The sequence below is a fragment of the Gekko japonicus genome, unplaced genomic scaffold, assembly GCF_001447785.1.
Source record: "Gekko japonicus isolate JY-2015 unplaced genomic scaffold, Gekko_japonicus_V1.1 scaffold369, whole genome shotgun sequence".
In the NCBI taxonomy this organism is placed as follows: Eukaryota; Metazoa; Chordata; class Lepidosauria; order Squamata; family Gekkonidae; genus Gekko; species Gekko japonicus.
This window is the reverse complement of record NW_015160846.1, coordinates 786,800-808,538: the sequence shown is the minus strand read 5'-3', so window position 1 is coordinate 808,538 and position 21,739 is coordinate 786,800. Positions and strand designations below refer to the sequence as shown.

At 52.7% G+C, this 21,739-nt stretch overlaps 1 protein-coding gene across 1 annotated transcript in view; it reads left to right on the top strand.

Annotated features, from left to right (window-relative positions):
* Positions 1–21,739, top strand: part of HERC1 (HECT and RLD domain containing E3 ubiquitin protein ligase family member 1) — a 114,220-nt gene that overhangs the window by 35,127 nt on the left and 57,354 nt on the right. Inside the window, exons 25-37 of the mRNA XM_015420137.1 lie at positions 5,175–5,446; positions 7,327–7,542; positions 8,601–8,721; positions 8,834–9,071; positions 10,349–10,545; positions 11,951–12,106; positions 12,344–12,450; positions 14,081–14,203; positions 14,854–15,030; positions 17,063–17,302; positions 17,995–18,078; positions 18,434–18,960; positions 20,282–21,060. Of these exons, the coding sequence (XP_015275623.1) occupies positions 5,175–5,446; positions 7,327–7,542; positions 8,601–8,721; positions 8,834–9,071; positions 10,349–10,545; positions 11,951–12,106; positions 12,344–12,450; positions 14,081–14,203; positions 14,854–15,030; positions 17,063–17,302; positions 17,995–18,078; positions 18,434–18,960; positions 20,282–21,060 (3,237 nt within the window). The remainder of the gene's footprint in view (positions 1–5,174; positions 5,447–7,326; positions 7,543–8,600; positions 8,722–8,833; positions 9,072–10,348; positions 10,546–11,950; positions 12,107–12,343; positions 12,451–14,080; positions 14,204–14,853; positions 15,031–17,062; positions 17,303–17,994; positions 18,079–18,433; positions 18,961–20,281; positions 21,061–21,739) is intronic.

The window sequence follows — 21,739 nt, the reverse complement described above, 5'->3', positions numbered from 1 at the left end:
GAAACCAGAGACGGTTTCCATGCCGCCCCACAACGTTCATGGTCCCTGGTTGGCAAGCAACACATTTTTATTTATTTATTAGTCTAATCTATACCCCGCCCCTCCCTGCCGAGGCAGGCCCAGGGCGGCTGACATATAATATAAAACAATTAAAACAGTAAAAACAGGGCAATGCAGTTATAAATATTATTATAAAATATAAAGTGCTAGTTCCTGTCAGATGGCGGGCTTAGCAGCGTCCTCAGACAATAGCATAGTCTGGGTTAGCTGGTTCTTGACAACATCGTTAGTGTCGTACCAGAGCTACAATGTCTTGGGTGCAGCTCCCTAATCAAAGGCCTGGTGGAAGAGCTCCATCTTGCAGGCCCTGCGGAACTGTAAACCCAGCAGAGGATCCCTTTTCAAGGCCTGTCGCTCCAGTCAGGAACGGGAGCTTGGTCTTGTAGAAGTGTCCAAGCTCAGTAGCGCAAAGACTGTTTACGGGTGTAGGAAGTGGTGTCACGTCCAAAGCTCCCTCTAAGCTGCGGAGTCTTGTGAGCAAAAATTCTGCTTTGCGAGCTACTGGCAGTAAAGTTGTGACTGAGCGATTTGGCCACTGCAGAAATCAGTTTGGTCTAGAGCCCTCTTTCCTGAGCTGAGACAAAAATGGGTGAGCTGGAGGCCAAAAACCTGTGAGCTGGCTCACACTAACTCATCTTAGAGGGAACCCTGGTCACGTCAGTACCTGAACGCAGCAATTCTAGGAGTGGCACACTTAAGAGGCACTGTTGAAACGTTAATGTTGCCCCTTTCTTAAAACTGTTTGCCGTGAATGGGCAGAATTGCTGTATGTCGTCTCCTGTACCAAAAATGTCTCTCTTTGTCTTCTGATTCTTGTGTGGTAGTGTGTTTGCTCCTTTTTGGCCAGTTGAGCCCCAGAAAAAAGAAGAACTCCAAGCAAGTACACGATGGCATGTTCTGGTTTTTATTCTATCCTCTCTGGCTTGCCTACATATTTTATGTCTTATAAAGTATGTATTGCAGCTGTTTCCCCACATTTCATTTTTGGAAGTTCCATTACTAGAAACTGGCACATAAGGACAAGTAAACGCATTTGGCTGTTTCCCATGTTCAAGAATGTGCTGTAAAAATATTCTTGATCCCGAGCTAATGTCTGATTGCTGAGAATGTCTTAGCATGCTTCTGTATATGTTCGGGAGACTAGCGCCGAGAGAGGGTGGAGGAAGCGCATGCTTTACCTTTTGCAGACACCGCATTCATTCCCTGGCCAACCCCCACTGATGGGAATGGAAAAGACCAGTCCCATCTGTGACCCTCATGGGATCGGGTCTGTGAGACTCACAGCCTGTCAGATAGATCGTACTGGGGAAGGTGACTCATGGGGCCTATAGAATGTAGCTCCTCGTGTACCAGAAGAACTTGCTACATCAGATCAGGCGGCTACCCCCAGTTCCATGTCCCTGGTGCGAGTTCAGCCCTCTGGCACTGTTGCAGGCTCCTGAACAACTCAAGAGTCCTCCTCCTCGGTATCTTCCGTCTGTGAAAAAAAGGCGCTTGTGTGCGCTTCTTCAAATCATAGAATGTTAGAGTTGGAAGGGACCTTGCAGGTCATCTAGTCCAACCCCCTGCACTCTGCAGGAGCATAGCTGAAAGACAGCCCTTCATACCTACAACATATCCGAAAGAGGGTCGTCCAGCCTCCGCTTGAAAACGTCCAGCGAAGGAGCCTCCACCACCTTCCGAGGGAGACTGTTCCACTGCTCAACCACTCTTACAGTTAGGAAGTTTCTCCTGATATTTAGTCGGTATTGACTGCCTTGTAATTTCCACCCATTGGATCTAGTCTTGCAATCCAGAGCAAGAGAGAATAGATCTGCTCCATGTTCTACATGACAGTCCTTCAAATACTTGAAGACTGCAATCATGTCCCCTCTACACCTCTTTCCCAGGCTAAACATCCCCAACTCTTTCAGTGTTTCCTCATAAGACTTGGATTCCAACCCTCTCACCATCCTGGTTGCCCTCTTCCAGACACAGATAAATCTTTATCTCTATCTGCTTTCAGTCCTCTAGTTTGTGCAAGGAATACTTCTTCAACAAAGAAGGCTTGAAATTGAAGCAAGTTTTTTTTTAAAAACCCTGTAAAAACAAGCCCAACACCCTTTCAGTATTCAGGGATTAACACCAGCCAGCATCCACATTAGCTTTATGTGCAGAAAATGTGGTGTTTCCAAGCAAAGCTGCCGTGCACAGTGGTAAGGAACAGTGGTAAGGATTGAGAGAGTGTGTGGGTAAGAGAGAATGCAGTTTTTCTGGTGTCTGCTCTGGATTTTCCCAGAGCCCTGGTGTCAGTTTACGGCAAGCCTGCAGTCGAGGCCGGTCTGAGCCTCCGGGCGACGGTCAGGAGGGCACGTGTCTTTGTGGGGGGCTGCTGGGAGCCTCCGAAGGTGCCCAGGAACGTAGAGGGTTCAGTGCCCACACTTCCGTCGCGCAGGCACTTGCTGCCAAAATGTGGCACTCCTTTGGTTTCCTCGGAGGGAAGTCAATCCAGACCGGATTCAGAATTCGTGTTCAGAGCGCTTGCCTTTTGTGCAGGCCTTTTTAATCTGGATGGCTGGAAGGTCCACAGAGCAGTCGTAGAATAAATCTGGAGAAGGGGAGAGAGGTGTTCGTGCGAGGGCTTAATAAGGAAAGTATTTCCAGTTCGCGAAGCAGAGAGTCGTGTGAGCAGGGGGGTGGGGACGAGCGGGTGCCTTGGAAATGCTGAATATCTCTTCCAATTCTGACAGATAAAAATCCCATGGCTCATAGTGTACATGGCGCACTCTCTGCGTTACACACAGTTACACCAGTTTGGTGTTGTGGTTAAGTGCGCGGACTCTAATCTGGGAGAACCGGGTTTGATTTCCCACTCCTCCACTTGCACCTGCCTGGATGACCTTGGGCAAGCCATAGTTCTGTCAAAGCTGTTCTTTTTGTGGGGAGGGGAAGGGAAAAGGAGATTGTCAGCCACTCCAAGACTCCTTTGGGTAGTGAAGGGCAGGGTATCAATCCAATCTCCTCTTCTTCTCCTTCTCTCTTCTCTCTTCTTCTCCTCTCTTCTCTCACCTTTCCTCCAAGAGGTTCAGAGTGGTGCGGAAGTTTCTCACCACCTTTATTTTATCCTCACAACAGCCCTGTGAGGTAGGCTGGCCCCAGGAGAGTTCACTGGCCCGAGGTCACCCAGCGAGCTTCCATGGCAGAGAGGGGATTTGAACCCGGCTCTCCCAGGTCCCAGTTTGGCACTCTGACCCTTACGCCATCCCATCCCAGTGCATTGGCCAGTGGAACATGTCGAATCACCCCAACTGACTCTTCAGTTAGTGGAACGAGTGCTATAGAAGACAGAAGTAGAGTCGTTTGGGCGACCTGAATGGACTAATTACTGCTCGCATTTATTTAAAAAAACATTTCAAATCTGTCCTCCTCCCCACCCAACCTCAGGCCTATTTCCATACAAGTTTGTCATAAATACATACAGGAAATTGCTCCGAGTCGAGCTGTAATCCCCCCCGCCCCCAATTTTGATAGCCTTCACATTTCAAGACACAGAACTTGCCATTTGCTGTATTGGGTTTTTTGGGGGGGGGGGTTTAACTCTTGTATGTGGACGTGAAGATGATAAGCAGAGTGGTTTATTTCTGTGCACGTGAGACGTGGATGAGAGGGATTCATCTGGTTGGGTGGGGGGAGTGGAAGTCACTGCGGGCAGCCGCTGCTAGGGACGTGTGAGTGGGCAGCATCTGAGACAAGGCTATGCATCGAGAAACCACGTGGCCTGTGAGCAAGAGGGCTGGCAGAGGGCCTCGGTGGTGGAGCGGCAGGCTCTGGTGCCGTCCAGGTGGTCCCCTAGCCTCTGCGGATCAGCAGGTGAGGGGTTCCGGAGGCCTGCCTCTCGCACACGTTGCCCTTGGCCAGAAAGGTCATGTTGCACAGGCAAGTCAGTCTTCATGACTGTTTCCCAGGTGCCATCAGGAGGTCCACCAGCGGGGCCAGAACTCCAGAAGCCCTCCCGCTCTTGCCCCCCAAATCTCCAGGAATTAAGGACATAAGAGAAGCCATGTTGGATCAGGTCAATGGCTTGTCCAGTCCAACACTCTGTGTCACACAGAGGCCAAAACCCAGGGGCCATCCGGAGGTTCACTAGCGGGGCCAGAGCTCCAAAAGCCCTCCCACTGTGCCCCCCCCCCCAGCACCAGGAATACAGAGCATAAGAACGTAAGAGAAGCCATGTTGGATCAGGCCGATGGCCCCTCCAGTCCAACACACAGTGGCCAAAAATACCAGGTGCCACCAGGAGGTCCCCCAGGAGGGCCCTAGTGCATCCACAGCTTTGCCCCCAAGCTCCCCGACCAACGCCGACTCCACAGAAGGCGCTTTGGAAGGGAAGGCAGAAGCACAGCGATTCCCTGTGGGTTTACCCGCCCTTGTCCTCGCCCCCATCCCTTTCCCTGCTTAAGTATGCCATTCAAAGCAAGCTAGGAATCATCCGCCGGCTTTGCCCATAACGGTGCAGTAACCGGATCGAACCCTTGCTTTACGCACGTATGTAAATTTAAAAAACACTAAGCGCCCAGTTTATTTCGTGGCCGCCTCTTCCTTTCCCCCAGTAACCACAAGCTGTTGTTTTGTATGCCGTGCCATCTTTATCCACTCTTCTAGCTTTCAGCCGAGCCATTTGAGTGGCTTCCGCCTTCCGTTTCCTTCCGCGGCCATGTGTCACTTAAGGGAAATACAACAGGAAAAAACATGGCGGAAGTCGTCCCCCCCCCCCCTTTTGTACTATAATTTGCTGACTGTGTGCATGATATGACAGGAAGCCGCATTCCCATCTGTTTGAACTGCAAGCTGCTCAGTCATTTCTGTTGTCATCTTCCAGCCCCACCCCCCCGCTCTCGCTATCGCGCGCTCTCTTCTGTCTCTCTCTCTCTCTCTGTCTCTCTCTGTCTCTCTCTGTCTCTCTGTCTCTCTCTCTGTGTCTCTCTGTGTCTCTCTCTCTCTCTCTCTGTCTCTCTCTCTCTCTCTCTCTCTGTCTCTCTCTCTCTGTCTCTCTCTCTGTCCCTGTCTCTCATTTGTTTTAAAAAAGCTGTGCCAGTGACCTGGAGTTCATGGCGGCCTCTCTTGTGTGTTGCTAGGAGTCGTCCACAGCCCGATGGAAGCCCTGAGCGACTCGTGGACGCGGCTGAAGCACAGCAGGGACTGGCTGTACAGTTCCACCTGTTCGTTCGGGGAGTCGGATATCGATTTCACCAAGTCCGTCGGAGTCCACACCCTGATCGAGAACGTCGTCAGCTTCGTGAGCGGAGACGTGGGCAACCCCCCAGGCTTTAAGGAGCCCGAAGAAAGCATGTCGACGAGTCCCCAGGCCTACATTGTCGCCATGGAGCAGCAGCAGCTGAGAGCGGAGGTGAGCTCTTCCTTTCGGTCACGGAACGCGCCACGCTACCTGCGTCCCGTGCCCAGGTGTGGCAGGTGGGGGGAGCAGGGCCTTTCAGCTTGCTGGCCCATCCGGACCTTGTGTTTGGGGAGGGGCCACGGGTCAGCGGCACAGCCTCTGCGTTGCATTCAGAAGGTCCCAGGTTCTCCAGTTAGAAAGGACCAGGCAGTAGTTGATGGGAAAGCCCTCCACCTGAGACCCTGGAGAGCGGCTGCCAGTCTGAGTAGACAATACTGACCTTGATGGACCAAGAGTCTGAGTCAGTATAAGGCAGCTTCATAGAGAGAGGGGCCATGGTTCAGTGGCAGAGCCTCTGCTTGGCATGCAGAAGGTCCCAGGTTCAATCCTCAGCATCTCCAGTTGAAAGGACTCGGCAGGAGGGGATGTGAAAGACCTCCGCCTGAGACCCTGGAGAGCTGCAAAGAGGGGGTGTGGTTCAGTGGCAGAGCCTCTGCTTGGCATGCGGAAGGTCCCAGGTTCAATCCCCGGCATCTCCAGTTACAAAGGACAAGGCAGTCGGTGATGGGAAAGACCTCTCCCTGAGACCCTGGACAGCAGTTGCCAGTCTGAGTAGACAATACTGACCTTGGTGGCCCAAGGGTCTGACTCAGCGTGTGCGTTCATGTCTCTGAGACAGCCGTGTCCTGGGGGAAGTGGGGGTGCCTTCCCAATGGGAGACGTGTGCCCAAACGTATTTCCTTCTTGTTCTCCTTGGCTGTCGACACCTCGTTGACACCTTAGCAGTCAGCCAGTCCAACTGTAGTTCCTCGGAACTGCGGGCTCTGAAGCTGCTGTTCATTTATTGATCAAATTTGTACCTTGCCCTCCCCACTGAGGCCGGCTCAGTTTCTGTTTTTCAGACAGAGTTACGCTCACTGTCATGCACTGCCAGTGGCCTCAGATGCCAGGGAGATGGCAGGGAACTCTTTCAAGTGCAGCCATCGGCTGGGCAGTGTTGCCTAGCCTGGTAGTATGCTGTGCTTGCCGCCAGTTGGAAGGGGGGGGGGACTTTTGGAAGCCGTTGAGGCAGCATGGCTTGCTGGCAGCATGTTGCCAGCCCACCATCTCTCGTTTTTATTTATTCCTGGCTTCTGACCAGTGTTCCTCCAGGGGTCATTTCGTAGAAAAAGAGGTGCAGGAGCTCATTAGCATAACTCATTAGCATAACTTATTAGCATAGGCCACACCCCCTGGCCTCACTGGAAGTGTGTCAGAAGGCAACACCCACCGCTCAGGCTCCACTGGACTCTTTTTGATTGCTAGCTATGGGGGGGGGGGACGTGCAGATCTGCCCTCACAGAGGAGGGAGATCTTTTACCTGAATAAAACTTGGCTTTAAAGGTGCCACTGGACTGTTTTGGATTGCTATTGGGGGGGGGGGCTCTGCAGCTTACCTGGCTGCTTCTTGCTCTGACGGAGGGCTGCTGGGAGCAGGGGGTGGGGCTTGTTGCATGTGCCCGCCCCCTGGGCTCTTTACTGCCGGAGCTTCGCTCCTGTGCGCTCCTGCAGGAAATGACCCCTGGTTCCCTCTAAGCTGAGTGAGTGTGAGCTAGCTCACCGTTTTTTAGCCTTCAGCTCACAGATTTTTGTCTCAGCTCAGGAAGGATGGGGCTCCAGAGCGAACTAATTTATTGCAGCAGCCACATCGCTCGCTCACACCTTTAAGGCCAGTAGCTCACAAAGTAGGATTTTTGCTCTCAGGACTCCACAGCTGACCTTGAATTGCTGTTGTCAGTTTACCCATTCTGCGGTGTTTGTGTGTGTTTGTACCGACACAGTGCCTGTATTGATGCACGTGAGTCATCTTGTCTCCCGTGCCAAGCACTGTGTGAAAAATTGCTTTTTAATAGCTGCGTCTGGAAGCCCTCCATCAGATCCTGGTGCTGCTTTCCGGGATGGAAGAGAAAGGCAGCGCCCCCTCGGGTGGGAGCCGCCAGGGGCCAGGGTTTCCGTCTTCCTCGCTCCTCACGTCCGTGAGGCTGCAATTCCTGGCCGGGTGCTTCGGCCTGGGTACCGTTGGGCATGCAGGAGCCAAAGGGGAGAGCATCCGTCTCCATCATTATCAGGTGAGAGACGGCCGTGGGAGGGGAGGTGGGCGGGCCAGGCGTTGGCATCCTGTCTAATTCAGTGCAGGGGGAATTTCTGTTCTTAAAACCGATCGCTCTTCATAGAGCCACAGACTCACAGAGTGGGAAGGGGCCATGCAGACCATCTAGTCCAACCCCCTGCCCAACGCGGGACTAGCCTGGATCGTCTCTGACAAATATTTGTCCAGCCTCTTCTTTTTTCTTTTAAATTTCATTTAAGTGTTAAGTGCAAACAAAAGCATTTCAACATCTAAGTAACATACAATGCAGAATTTTAACAGAGTAACAAGACAAATAGGCTAACATAAGCTTCAGAACAGAAGGGGTAATGGTGCAACAAGAAGGTATCACTTACGCGTTGCCTGAGAGTACTATATACTGGTGTGGACATAAACATGAGCACGAACATGAATAACGAGGGTCATCTAGAGTGCTGTGTTGTCAAAGATTCAAGAGTATCGCTTAGTTAAAAATGAAGCCACGATGCAAAGTTCGGATTTTTTGGCAGGAGATAGTTTTCTGCCATAATTGTCCAGCCTCTTCTTGAAAGCTGTCAGTGAAGGGGAGCTCACCACCTCCCCAGGCAGCTGATTCCACCTTTGAACCACTCTGACTGTGAGAAAGTGTTTCCTAATATCCAGCCGATACCTTTCTGCGTGTAATTTAAACACGTTGCTTCGGGTCTTGTCCTCTGCTGCCAAGTGGAACAGCTCCTTGCCCTCCTCCAAAAGACAGCCTTTCAGATATTTAAAGAGAGCAATCCTGTCCCCCCTCAGTCTCCTCTTTTCCAAACTCAACATTCCCAGGGCCCTCAGCCTTTCCTCGTAGGGCTCAGTCTCTCTTCTTACAGTACTGCAGTCAAACTAAACATTTAAAGGAACATACACACCTAAACATGGAATCGTTACACCTTGTTTCTCCTAACTGTCACTTCCGTGCAAAGCCGGCCGGGTGCCCTGCGTCCTTCCTAGTTTTGGGCGGCTTTTCCTCTCGTTTGTGCGGTCTGAGGATTCGTGTGGGTTTGGTTTGTCATACAGGACGGCATCAGGGCAGCAAAAAGGAGCATCCAGACCGAGATCCAGGTGGCCGTGCATAAGATTTACCAGCAGTTATCCGCCACGCTGGAAAGAGCACTGCAGGCAAATAAGCACCACATAGGTAAGGGGGCCGGAGTGGGTGGTGCCCATCATTTTCTTTTGGACAGAAAACAGTTCCAATTTTGCATTTGTGCTGTTTTTTTAACCCCTCTCTTCTTCCGCTGGTGCGTTAGAGGCACAGCAGCGCCTCCTGCTGGTGACCGTCTTTGCCTTGAGCGTTCACTACCAGCCGGTCGACGTCTCCTTGGCCACCTCCACCGGCCTGCTGAGCCTCCTGTCCCAGCTGTGCGGCACGGACACCATGCTCGGCCAGCCGCTGCAACTCTTGCCCAAAAGCGGCGTCTCCCAGCTCAGCACGGCTCTAAAAGTGGCCAGCACCAGACTCCTCCAGATCTTGGCCATCACCACAGGGTAAGCGCGGGAGGATTAAACGACCTCTTCTTTACGGCCATCCGAGGACACCGTTTTGCGATGGGAGGCCACCGAGGAAGGGCCTGCAGGGGGAGGCAGTGGCAAAGCCCACCTCTGCTTTTCACTTGCCTCGAAAGCCCCTTGCTGAGGTCGCCCTAAGTCATTTGAGACTGGATGGCACGTGCGTACACGTAAATGGCGTGGGAACTGAAGAGCTGTGCATCTCCCCTCCTTGAAAGGGGAAAAGAGGTCAGCAGTATGCTGATTTGCTTCCACCGCTGTCGATTTTCCAAACTTTTCTGCTGTTCTCCTTGGAAGTCGCCCTTTGGTTTGGTGTAGTGGGTAGGAGCGCGGACTCTGATCTGGGAGAACCGGGTTTGATTCCCCACTCCGCCTCCACATGCAGCTGCTGGTGTGACCTTGGGTCAGTCACAAGTTCTCTCGGAGCTGTTCTCTCAAGGGCAGTCCTCGGGAAAGCTCTCGCAGCCCCACCCACCTCACAGGGTGCCTGTTGTGGGGAGGGGCAGGGAAAGGAATCTGTAAGCCACTCTGAGACTCCTCCGGGTAGTGAAGGGCAGGGGATAAATCCAATCTCTTCTTCCTTTTCTTCTTCTTCTTTTACTCCTGGAAGACAGGAGGAAATGACTTCCCCAAAGAGGAGGGGCAGGCTCCGTCTCCCTCTCATGACAAACTTAGATACTGTTGCTGGATAATGAAAGGGAGTCACAGAAATTGGTTCCCCCCCCCCAAGTGATTCCAGCTGCTGTTTCCAAGAGTCGTTCAGACCGAGGCACACTCAGTTAGCTCCTCCCACCCCTCCCCCTCATGGGGCCCCTGTGGGAACCTTTTTGTCACCAGTTCCTCCCCCCCCCCAGCAACATATGTCTTTCTCTGGTCAGCTGGAGGGCCCTTTAAATCTTGCAGGAGGGACCCCTTTAAATGCTTTTGAGAAGAAGTGGGAGGGGCCTTTAAGGAAGGGGGCTGGCCCTTTAAGGAAGGGGGCGGAGCCCTCGACAGGCCCACTGTAGCTACGGGCCAGGGCAGGCTCCTTCTGCTTCCCATGACTTAAACTTAGATGCTTTTGCTGGTTAATGAAAGGGAGAAACAGAAACGGTCTCTCCCCCATCAGTGCACTCAGATGGATCCTCCCCACACCCCATGTCGTACCCACGTCTTTCTCTGCGAAAGGCTCTGTGGGACTCTGTGGCATTTCTCAGAGCCGCGGTTGCGACCGGTTCCTCTTTCTCGCGGCCGCTAACCTTTGTGTTTCTACACAGCACCTATGCGGATAAGCTGAGTCCCAAAGTGGTCCAGTCCCTGCTGGACCTGCTGTGCAGTCAGCTGAAGAACCTCCTGTCGCAAGCCGGGGTGATGCTCCTGGCTTCCTTCGGAGAGAAAGAAGGCGGGGAAGAGGAGGAGGAGGAGGAGGAAAAGGCTGAGGCCAATGGAGAGAGCGAGAGGAAGGACTTCAGAGGTAGGTACCAAGTTACCGTCCTCCTGCTGCTTGCAGGAGGGGAGGGGAAGGTGACTGGGGGTTGCAGTGAGGAAGGGGCCTTAACCTGGATCGCCCAGGCTAGCTAGATCGCATCAGATCTCAGAAGCGAGTCAGGGTGGGCCTTGGCTAGCATTTGGAAGGGCGACTTCCAAGGAATACCAGAGCCATGATGCAGAGGCAGGCAATGGCAAATCAGTTCACCACCTAGTGAACATCTCTTGCCCTTAAAAACAAGTCAAGTTCAGCACCTAGTGGTGCATAACCCTAAAAGAGCTAGAACTTGTGGCTGCTAGACAATCTTAGGATCTCCTGGCTATTCTATGCACAACGCTGTACAATTATTATCATCATCATCAGTGGGGAAGGGCCTTTGTGCCTGTGTGCAGCTGCTCTGCTTGTGGGGCCCCTGTGGGAACCGTGTTGTCACCAGTTTACCCCCCCAGCAATATATGCAAACTGCATCATGTTGGCTCTTTGGGTGCTGTCGCTGTGAATATGTGAAGCTGCCTTGCACAGAGTTGCTGTGGCTCAGCGGGAGAGCCTCTGCTCAGCATGCAGACGGTCCCATGTTCAGTCCCCAGCTTCTTCAGTTAAAAGGACCAGGCAGGGAGTGAGGAGAAAGACCTCCGCCTGAGATTTCCAGAGAGCCGCTGCCAGTCTGAGGAGGCAATAATGACCTGGAGGCACCGATGGCCTGATTCAGTAGAAGGCAGCTTCATGTATTCAGTGAAGTTGAATGTACTCAATGAAATTAATCAGCAATGGCTTAGAACAGATAAAAGGGAACACGTCTTCACCCAAAGAGTAATCAGCACGTGGAATTCACTGCCGCAGGAAGTGGTGGCAGCTACAAGCATAGACAGCTTCAAGAGGGAATTGGATAAACATATGGAGCAGAGGTCCATCAGTGGCTATGAGCCACAAGGTATAGATGGAGCACTCTGTCTAGGGCAGTGATGCTCTGTACTCTTGGTGCTTGGGGGGGGCAGAGAGAGGGCTTCTGGAGTTCTGGCCCCGCTGCTGGACCTCCTGAGGGCACCTGGTATTTTTGGCCACTGTGTGATACAGAGTGTTGGACTGGATGGGCCATTGGCCTGATCCAACACGTCTCATGTTCTTATGTCTGGGGCAATGATGCTCTGTATTTTTGGTGCTGGGGGGGGGGGGCAAGAGGCAGAGGGCTTCTGGAGTTCTGGCCCTGCTGGTGGACCTCCTGATGGCACCTGTTATCTTTGGCCACTGTGTGACACAGAGTGCTGGACTGGATGGGCCATTGGCCTGATCCAACATTGGCTTCTCTTCTCTTATTCTCATGGGCCACGTAGCACAGTAATAAGAGCAACTTTTCTATGTGCATAATCCTACGTTTTTTATATACCCGCAGTGGCCCTGCGAAAACAGCACGCCGCGGAATTACACCTCGGAGACTTCCTGGTTTTTCTTCGGAGGGTTGTTTCTTCCAAAGCCATCCAGTCAAAAATGGCTTCTCCGAAGTGGACAGAGGTGCTTCTGAACATTGCCTCTCAGAAATGCTGCTCAGGTACGACGCATTCAAAATGTCCCCTGCAGCTTTTATGCATGGGAGCATTTAGTGTTTCTGGACAGATTTTTAAAGCACGGATCTTGTCCGTCCCGCAAACAGCTGTGGAATTGCAGGTCATCCATGGTTTGCGAGTTCAGGCTACATGGCATTTAAAAACTGCGCATGTGGCGTGTTTCTGATTTGTTGTGTTTCTATGTGTGGTTGTTAAAAGCCTCCTCCTGTTTTCTCCTGTAGGTGTGCCCTTGGTTGGCAACCTGAGAACCCGGCTACTCGCCTTGCACGTGCTGGAGGCCGTCCTGCCTGCCTGTGAATCGGGCGTGGAAGATGATCAGATGGCGCAGGTCTGGTCAGCTTGCAGTATCTTAAAGTTAAATCTTGAGCAATTCAAGGGTGGAGCCAGATAGCACGTTGCACTGTTTGGGTCTGTTGGATTCCTGGAGGGGGAACCCCTGCTGGGAACGCTCTTTCGTTCTCTGCTTTGAGGGCTACAACAGAAGGCAGGGGAGACAATGAAGGCAAAAACAAGAGAGGCATAAATCACTGCCTCTGAAGCATTGTTCCCTCTAAGCTGAGTTTAGTGTGAGCTCGCTCACAGTTCTTTAGCCTCCGGCTCACACATTTTTGTCTGAGCTCAGGGAAGGAGGGCTCCAGAGCAAACTAATTTACGCAGCAGCCAAATGGCTCGCTCACACAACTTTAACGCCAGGAGCTCACAGGACTCCACAGCTTAGAGAGAGCACTGGCTAAGACTAGTGTTCCCTCTGAGCTGAGTTTAGTGTGAGCTAGCTCACAGTTTTTTAGCCTCCGGCTCACACATTTTTATCTTAGCTCAGGGAAGGCTGGCTCCAGAGCAAACTAATTTACGCAGCAGCCAAATGGCTCGCTCACACAACTTTAACGCCAGGAGCTCACAGGACTCCACAGCTTAGAGGGAGCATTGCTTCTGAAGAATGAGGGGCCATTCCAGCGGCCTGGGCCCCTGTAAAAGGATCCTCCAAGCCCTTCCAGCAGGCTTCATGGTGGATGCTGTTTATCAGATCTCCCACGAGGCGATTACATAGTGTTGGACGATGGGAAAGGGGTTGAAGTATATTAGTGCAAACGTTTGGATCCTGCCAGCTTTTCCGTAGGCCAAAGAGGGAGGAGCCCCCCACAACTCACTCTGGAGACTGTGGAGCTGGCATGAGCAAAAAGGCATTTGGGTGGTCTCCAGCGAGGAGAGGAGGTGAGCAAGGTCATTTTCCTCTTTCCTTGGCAGAAAAGCCGGTAGAATCCGATCCAGGGGCTTAATTGTCAAGGTGTTGACAGGTGGGCACGATTTCCGACAAAGGTGGACATAGCAGAAAGAACAGATTGTGCTGTCCAGAAACATTCTGCAGTACATAAAATTGTGCCAGAACTGAGGTGTAAAAACTGCCTGTTGTGTAAGATTTGAATCTTCCCTTTTTTGTCATGTATAAAAGTAAGGGGAAATAGTTATAAATGAATAACACCTTGCTATTTTAAATGCTGAAGGGGCTGCAGTGGTTAAGACACTGAACTGCAGACTGGAAGGTCGGTAGTTCAGCAGTTCGGGACCCGCATGCCGTGTGACGGAGTGAGCTCCCGTCTCTGGCCACAGCTCCTGCCAACCTAGCAGTTCGAAAACAAGACATTGCAAGTAGATAGACAGGTACCGCTTTGGTGGGAAGGTAACAGCATTCCATGCACCTCAGTGTTTAGTCATGCCAGCCACACGACCACGGAAAACATCTTCGGACAGCGCTGGCTCTTCAGCTTGGAAACGGAGACGAGCACCGCACCCCTAGAGTCGGATTCGACTGGCTTTCGAGCAAAGGAAGCCTTGACCTTGACCTTATTTTAAATGCTGCCTGGCAAATTGTATTCATAGTATAGGAATTCTGATTATAGACATAAAGTCAGCTTTGACGTGCTGGGATTCACTTGTTTTGAAACTGTGTCATACGCCAGGTAGTGGAACGTCTGTTCTCCCTTCTGTCGGACTGCATGTGGGAGAGCCCCGTTGCTCAAGCCAAGCACACGATTCAGGTCAAAGAGAAGGAGCAAGAAATGAAGCTGCAGCTCGGAGCTCCAGTCATTCCTCCCTCTTTCCTCTCCTTTCCCCACCCAGTATGTTTAACTTGACCCCTGTTCTGAGTAGTGTTCCCTCTAAGCTGAGTGAGTGTGAGGTAGCTCACAGTTTTTAAGCCTCTGGCTCACACGTTTTTGTCTTAGCTCAGGAAGGATGGGGCTCCAGAGCAGACTAATTGATGCAGCAGCCAAAGTCGCTCGCTCTCAACTTTAATGCCAGGAGCTCACAAAGTAGCATTTTTGCTCACAAGACTCCACAGCCTAGAGGGAGCCTTGGTTCTGACCCTGGCTCTAGAGATCTGAGCAGGCTTCAGCCATTTCTGAAGTGTGGGGAAAACTCCTTTTCCAGTAAAATGCGGGTGGGCAGCCCTGTTGGCCTGAAGCAGCAGAACAAAATTTGAGTCCAGGGCCGTGTGTCCCTCCAAGGTGAATTAGTGTGAGCCAGCTCACAGTTTTTAAGCCTCCGGCTCACCCATTTTTGTCTCCGCTCGGGAAGGAGGGCTCCGGAGCAGACGAATCTCTGCAGCAGCCCGATCGCTCGCTCACCACTTTCATGCCCCGGGAGCTCACCAAGGAGGATTCTTGCTCACGAGACTTTGAGGGAGCTTGGCGGGAGCCTTGGTTCTGAGGCGTTTCCGTGATTCTTCCGATAGAAGCAGGGAGAGTCTGAAGAGGAGGACGAGAACCTGCCCATCCAGGAGGTGTCGTTTGACCCCGAGAAAGCCCAGTGCTGCATCGTGGAGAACGGCCAGATCTTAACTCACGGCAGCGGAGGGAAGGGCTACGGATTAGCGTCCACTGGAGTCACTTCGGGTTGTTATCAGTGGAAGGTAAGAAGAGTCGGAGGCGTACTCGAGACATTCGAGATGAGGAGAAACCCATTGGAGGCAGCCTGCTGGCAAATCTGCGTTGGCATTTGGATACAAGGATTCGGGGGAGCTTTCAGCCTCCAAGCCGTGTCTTACTCAAAAGTAGAGCCAGACGAGGGGAAACCTTTAGAGCCCTATATGGTCGGGGGCCTGTCTACCCAAGGGACCGCCTTTTCCCACATGTCCCCCAGAGAGCACTGAGGTCAGGGTCGCAAAATCGCCTGACTCTCCCCGGCCTCTACCAGGGCCAGGGCCTTCTCAGTGGCGTCTCCACACTGGTGGGACGAGCTCCGGGAAGACATCAGGGCTCTGCGGGACCGCCTTCAGTTCCGCAGGGCCTGTAAAACAGAGCTCTTCCCCCAGGCCTTCCATTAGGAGCCGCCACTGAGTATACAGTGATAACATCTGAACTGTGAAGGCCCTCTATGTTAACTTGAACAATAACAGCCAGTGCAGTATGACCCTAAGGGATGCTACCGCCATCAGCATTTTATCTGCTTTTTATCTGTATTTATATGTGTTTGTGATTTTGAATATTACGCTATTGCATTGTCCCAACGCATCTGTGTTTTAACGTATTTTAACCCACTGTAAGCCGCCCTGAGCCTGCTACGCAAAGAGGGCGGGATACAAATCGAATTGATAAATAAAAATAAATAAAAATCTGTGGTTCCCACAGCATTTCAGTGGGTTTCGAATGGTAGCCCAGATTTGGCACCAAGCCTATACAACGTCTGACTCTCGCAAGCTGGACTCGGTCGTTTTGAACACTTTGGAAGCCCTTGGTTTGCTAAACTCTCCAGGCCCGTGGATTACGAGGGCCGTCTCTCCTGTCTGTTGGGGCCTAGAAGCCCCTGCCCCAGTTTGCCCCTTGGCCGAATGTGGAGGAGCACTGGAGCCCACTCTGGACCCAGTGCCAAATTCAGGGTTGGGAATTTGGAAAAACCTTCTAGTGCTGCCTGTTTTAGCCTGGAAGTATTCCCCGGTAAATAAATTCTTGAAACAGGAGGTGGCGGAGGCGGCTACAAGCATGGACGGCTTCAAGAGGGAATTAGATAAACATATGGAGCAGAGGTCCATCAGTGGCTCTTAGCCACAAGGTATAGATAGGAACTCTCAGGCTGAGGCAAGTGATGCTCTGTATTCTTGGGGCTTGGGGGGGGGCAACAGTGGGGGGGGCTTCTAGTGTCCTGGCCCCACTGCTGGACCTCCGGAGGGCACCTGGTATTTTTGGCCACTGTGTGACACAGAGTGTTGGACCGGATGGGCCACTGGCCTGATCTAACACTGGCTTCTCTTATGTTCTTATGTCTGGGGCAAGGGATGCTCTGTATGCTTGGTGCTTGGGGGGTGACAGCGGAAGGGCTTCTGGAGTTCTGGCCCCACTGCCGGACCTCCCGATGGCACCTGGTATTTCTGGCCACTGTGTGACACAGAGTGTTGGACCGGATGGGCCACTGGCCTGATCTAACACTGGCTTCTCTTATTTTCTTATGTCTGGGGCAAGTGATGCTCTGTATTTTTGGTGCTGGGGGGGGCAACAGTGGGAGGGCTTCTGGTGTCCTGGCCCCACTGCTGGATCTCCTGATGGCACCTGGTATTTTTGGCCACTGTGTGACACAGAGTGTTGGACGGGATGGCCTATTGGCCTGACCCAGCATTGGCTTCTCTTATGTTCTTATTTGCTAGTTGAGTGGCTTTTCAGGTCCAAAATGCATTATCCTAACTATTTCTGTGTTGTTGTTGTGTTACTTATTGTTTTAAGTGATAGATCAAGATGGGTCACTATATTAGTCTGTCAGTAGCAGTCAAAAAGAGCAAGAACCCAGTGGCTCCTTAAAGGCTAATAACATTTATGGCAGGGTAGGAGGTTTCGTGGGTCACGAGAGCTCCTGCCCTGCCACAGATTGTGTTAGTCTTTAAGGTGCCACTGGAGCCTTGCTCTTTTCTGTCGCCTTGAGCGTTCAGGGCCCTTGCATCGCCTTCTTTCTAGTTCTACATTGTGAAGGAGAACCGCGGCAACGAAGGCACGTGTGTCGGCGTGTCTCGGTGGCCGGTCCACGATTTCAATCATCGCACCACCTCCGACATGTGGCTGTACAGAGCGTATAGTGGCAATCTCTACCACAACGGGGAGCAGACCTTGACCCTGACCAGCTTCACCCAGGGGGACTTCATCACGTGTGTTCTGGACATGGAAGCTAGGACCATTTCCTTCGGTTATAACGGAGAGGTACGGAATGGCTTTTTGGGAAGCAGAGGGCAGAGGCAGGCGCATTTGAAAGCCTGGTCTGTGCTCCTTTCAGGGTTTGATCCCTCCCTTAAGCATTTCGAGGACAGTCATTTAGAGGAGGGGAGGGAGACGGTTCGGTTGGTGGTGGAAGATCAGACTCAGAATAAGGGGTCTAAATTACAGGTTTGGTGTAGTAGTTAAGAGCGCGGACTCTAATCTGGGAGAACCAGGTTTAATCCCCCACTCCTCCACAGGCAGCAGCTGCTGGTGTGACCTTGGGTCAGTCACAGTTCTTTCAGAGCTGTTCTCTCAAGGGCAGTCCTCGAAAGAGCTCTCTCAGCCCCACCTACCTCACAGGGGGTCCGTTGTGGGGAGGAAATTGTACACCGCTCTGAGACTCCTTCTGGTAGTGAAGGGCGGGGTATAAATCCAATCTCCTCTTCTCCTCTTCTTCTTCAGGTGGGGAGATATCAGCAGCATTTTAGGGGAAACCTTTTAATAAGGGCAGTTCAGTGGTGGACGAACCGGTTGCCCAGGGATGTTGTGGGTTCTCCATCCTCGGAGGTGTTTAAGCGGAGGTTGGGCGATTATCCATCAGGGGTGCATAAGGTCATCCTGCATGGTGCCGGGGGTCTTTAGGCCCCTTCCAGCTAATTCTGTGATTCTACGTGACTCCTTCTGTATTCCACCAGGAGCCCAAACTGGCTTTTGAAGACGTGGATGCTGCAGAATTATACCCTTGCGTGATGTTTTATAGCAGCAACCCTGGAGAAAAGGTAATTAAAATGTTAGCCTCAGTGGCCCATCATGACCAGTGTTCCCTCTAAGCTGAGTGAGTGTGAGCTAGCTCTCAGTTTTTTAGCCTCCGGCTCGCACCATTTTTTGCCTTAGCTCAGGGAGGATGGGGCTCCAGAGCAAACCAATTTAATGCAGTAGCCAAATCGCCGGCTCACAACTCTAATGCCCGTAGCTCACAGAGTAGAATTTTTGCTCCCAAGACTCCACAGCTTAGGGGAGCATTGATTACGACGTTGTTGGCGGCCTGTGAGATGGATGGCGAGCGGGGGTGGGGGGACAGAAGCCAGGCCGTCTCAGCAGAGCGTCTTTGTGTGGGTGTCTTCCTCCGTCCAGGTCAAGATCTGCGACATGCAGATGCGCGGCACCCCACGGGACCTGCTCCCCGGGGACCCCATCTGCAGTCCCGTCGCTGCCGTGCTGGCGGAGGCCACGATCCAGCTCATCCGCATCCTCCACCGAACGGACCGGTGGACGCACTGCATCAACAAGAAGATGGTGGAGCGGCTCCGCAAGATCAAGACCTGCCTGAAAGACGGGGTCCAGAAGCTGAAGAAGAGCCGTTCCCTGCAGAGCCGGGAGGAGAACGAGGCCCGGGAGGAGAAGGAGGAGGGCAAGGAGGAGGAGAAGGGCAAGCACGGCAGCCGGCACGGCCTGGCCGACCTCTCCGAACCCCAGCTGAAGACCCTCTGCGTGGAGGTGTGGCCCGTGCTGGCCGTGATCGGCGGGGTCGACGCGGGGCTCCGCGTGGGGGGCCGCTGCGTCCACAGGCAGACGGGGCGCCACGCCACCTTGCTGGGCGTGGTCAAAGAGGGCAGCACGTCCGCCAAGGTCCAGTGGGACGAAGCGGAGATCACCATCAGGTACAGTGTGCTCTCAGTACTGGCTCGAGGCGAGGCCCCGTCTTTTTAAATGAGAAGAGTTTTCAGCTAAACACGAGGAAGAACTCCCTGACAGTGAGAGCAGCTCCTCAGTGGCTTCCTCGGGAGGCGGTGGGCTCTCCTTCTCTGGAAGTTTTCAGACAGAGGCTAGATGGCCCCATCTGACAGCAATGCCGATCCTGTGGACTTGGGCAGATCCTGAGAGGGAGGGCAGGAAGGGTTGCCTCAGGGCTTAGTTCTCATTGGGGCCCTTTCTGACACACCCAGGGAAATGCCGGTCGCCACTTTGTGGTCAGGGAGCCATTTTTCTCCAGGCCAGTTGAGATTTATTTGCCTTCTTCTGGTCATGGAGCAGGGGTCACTGGGTGTGTGGAGGGGGAGGCATTTGTGAATTTCCTGCATTGTGCAGGAGATTGATGACCCTTCCAGCCCTGTGTTTCTTTGTTTCCCAGTGGTGTGGGCTTAGAAAATGTCACATTTTAAATCTGTGGCGGCCGCTACTAGTAGCTGTAAACCAGACAGAGAGCAGTTTAGGAATAAATTTTAGTTGCTTACAAATATCCAAGTGCTGTGGTTTTCAAAAGGCTAGGGCCTTTTCCTCCTGATGAATCCATAAGAACATCAGAGACGCCAACGTTGGATCAGGCCAAAGGCCCATCCAGTCCAACACTCTGTGTCACGTAGTGGCTAAAAACACCAGGTGCCTTCAGGAGGTCCAGCAGTGGGGCCAGGACACTAGGGGCCCTCCCACTGTTGCCCCCCCCCAAGCACTTGCCCCAGACAACGTGAGAGGTTTGTGCAGTTTTGAATGAAAGGTAAACAGTGCCAGTTACAATGTGGGAAATTCCAGTGAGGCAGGAAAAACAAAGGAACTTGGGGGGTGATTTGGAGACCTGGTTTTGGAGGCAGGGGCTGTGGCTCACAGGAGCTTGTGCACCATTTATCGGTTGCACGTTGTTGTTTGCGCCTCTTGAGGAGCGTGCATTTCCCCACACCCGTGTGTAGGACCGAGCATTTCTTAGCGATTGACTTGGTAAACATTCGGAGTCGCATGTTCTGTCAAAAACGCGTGCATGCTTTTGTCCTTGTTGCGTTGATTGTCACCTCTTCCCCCACGATCTGATCACACAACCCGATTTCTTTCCCCTTGTTGCTCACATTTACTTTTTTTAAAGACTGTCGGTTCGTTTAGCCTTTGATTAAATATGTTTCACATCTTATTTTTGCCTGCATTATTTCCTGTACTTTCCTTCTGTCTATCCCTCACTCGCTTCTTCCTGTGTCATTCTGGTCTTTATTAAAGCTTCCCAACTTTTTGGTCGCCTAGTGATACGCCCCTGTATAACCTGGAACCTTGCGAGCCACTGCCCTTTGACGTCGCGAGGTTTCGGGGACTGACCGCCGCCGTGTTGCTGGACCTGACCTACCTGACCGGCATCCACGAGGACCTGGGGAAGCAGAGCGCCAAGAGACATGAGAAGAAGCACAAGCACGACTTGGAAGACAAAGGAGGAGACGCAGACCTGAGAACGGAAGGGGACTCCTCATCGGAGGCGCGCTCGGTGCCGAGCACCGAGGACCTGAAAGGACACGGAGCCACGAGCTCAAAATCGGACAGCGAAGTCGCTTCCTTTTCTTTAGAATCCGTTTCCTTAGGTGCAGATGGCCAGCATCCAAATACGGAAGGCAAAAGAAAGAATCACGAACACGCTTCCAAAAATCACGACGTGGTACAATCAGAAATCCGGGCGGTGCAGCTGTCCTACCTTTACCTCGGGGCGATGAAATCGCTCAGCACCCTTCTCAGCTGCAGTAAATACGCCGAACTGTTGCTAATCCCGAAAGTCCTGGCGGAGAGCGGCCACAACTCCGACTGCGCCAGTTCCCCCATCGTCCACGAAGACGTCGAGATGCGCGCCGCCTTGCAGTTCTTGATGCGCCATATGGTGAAGCGGGCAGTCATGCGCTCTCCCATCAAAAGGGCGCTCGGGCTGGCGGACCTGGAGCGGGCGCAAGCCATGATCTACAAACTGGTGGTTCACGGGCTGCTGGAGGACCAGAGCGGCAGCAGGATTAAACCAGGTACCTCCCGGGCAGCTTCTCGTTTGAATGTTTGTCCTTGCACATGGGTAGCTGGCTATCTCGACTGTCACTGAGCACTCAAGACGACGCCTGAGAGGTTGGAGAGCGGCTCTGTTGGTCGTAGCAGGCATTGCCCAACCAGTCGGGGGCCGGTGGTCTGACTGGGTGGAAGGGGTCCTGTGTTTCCATGAGAGAGGGGGGGCTGTTCGTTCCCTTGGCAAACATGTATTCCTGACTCATTTTTGCCAAACTAATGGGAAGGGCCAGGAGCAGGCACTGGCAGCAGAGGTGTGGGAAGAACAGAAGCATGTTTTGCCCTCCAGCCCCCGTTGGTTCTTGAACACGCATGAAGCTGCCTTGTGCTAAATCAGACCCATCGGTCCATCAAGGTTGGTCCTGTCTACTCAGACTGGCAGCCGCTCTCCAGGGTCTCAGGCTTGAGGTCCTTCATGTCACCTGCTGCATGGTCCTCTTTAAATTGGAGATGCTGCCGGGGATTGAACCTGGGACCTTCTGCATGCCAAGCAGAGGCTCTTCCACTGAGCCACAGCCCCTCTTTACAGCTCTCCAGGGTCTCAGGTGGAGGTCTTTCACATCACCTCCTGTCTGGTCCTTTTTAACTGGAGATGCTGCCAGGGACTGAACCTGGGACCATCTGCATGCCAAGCAGAGGCTCTGC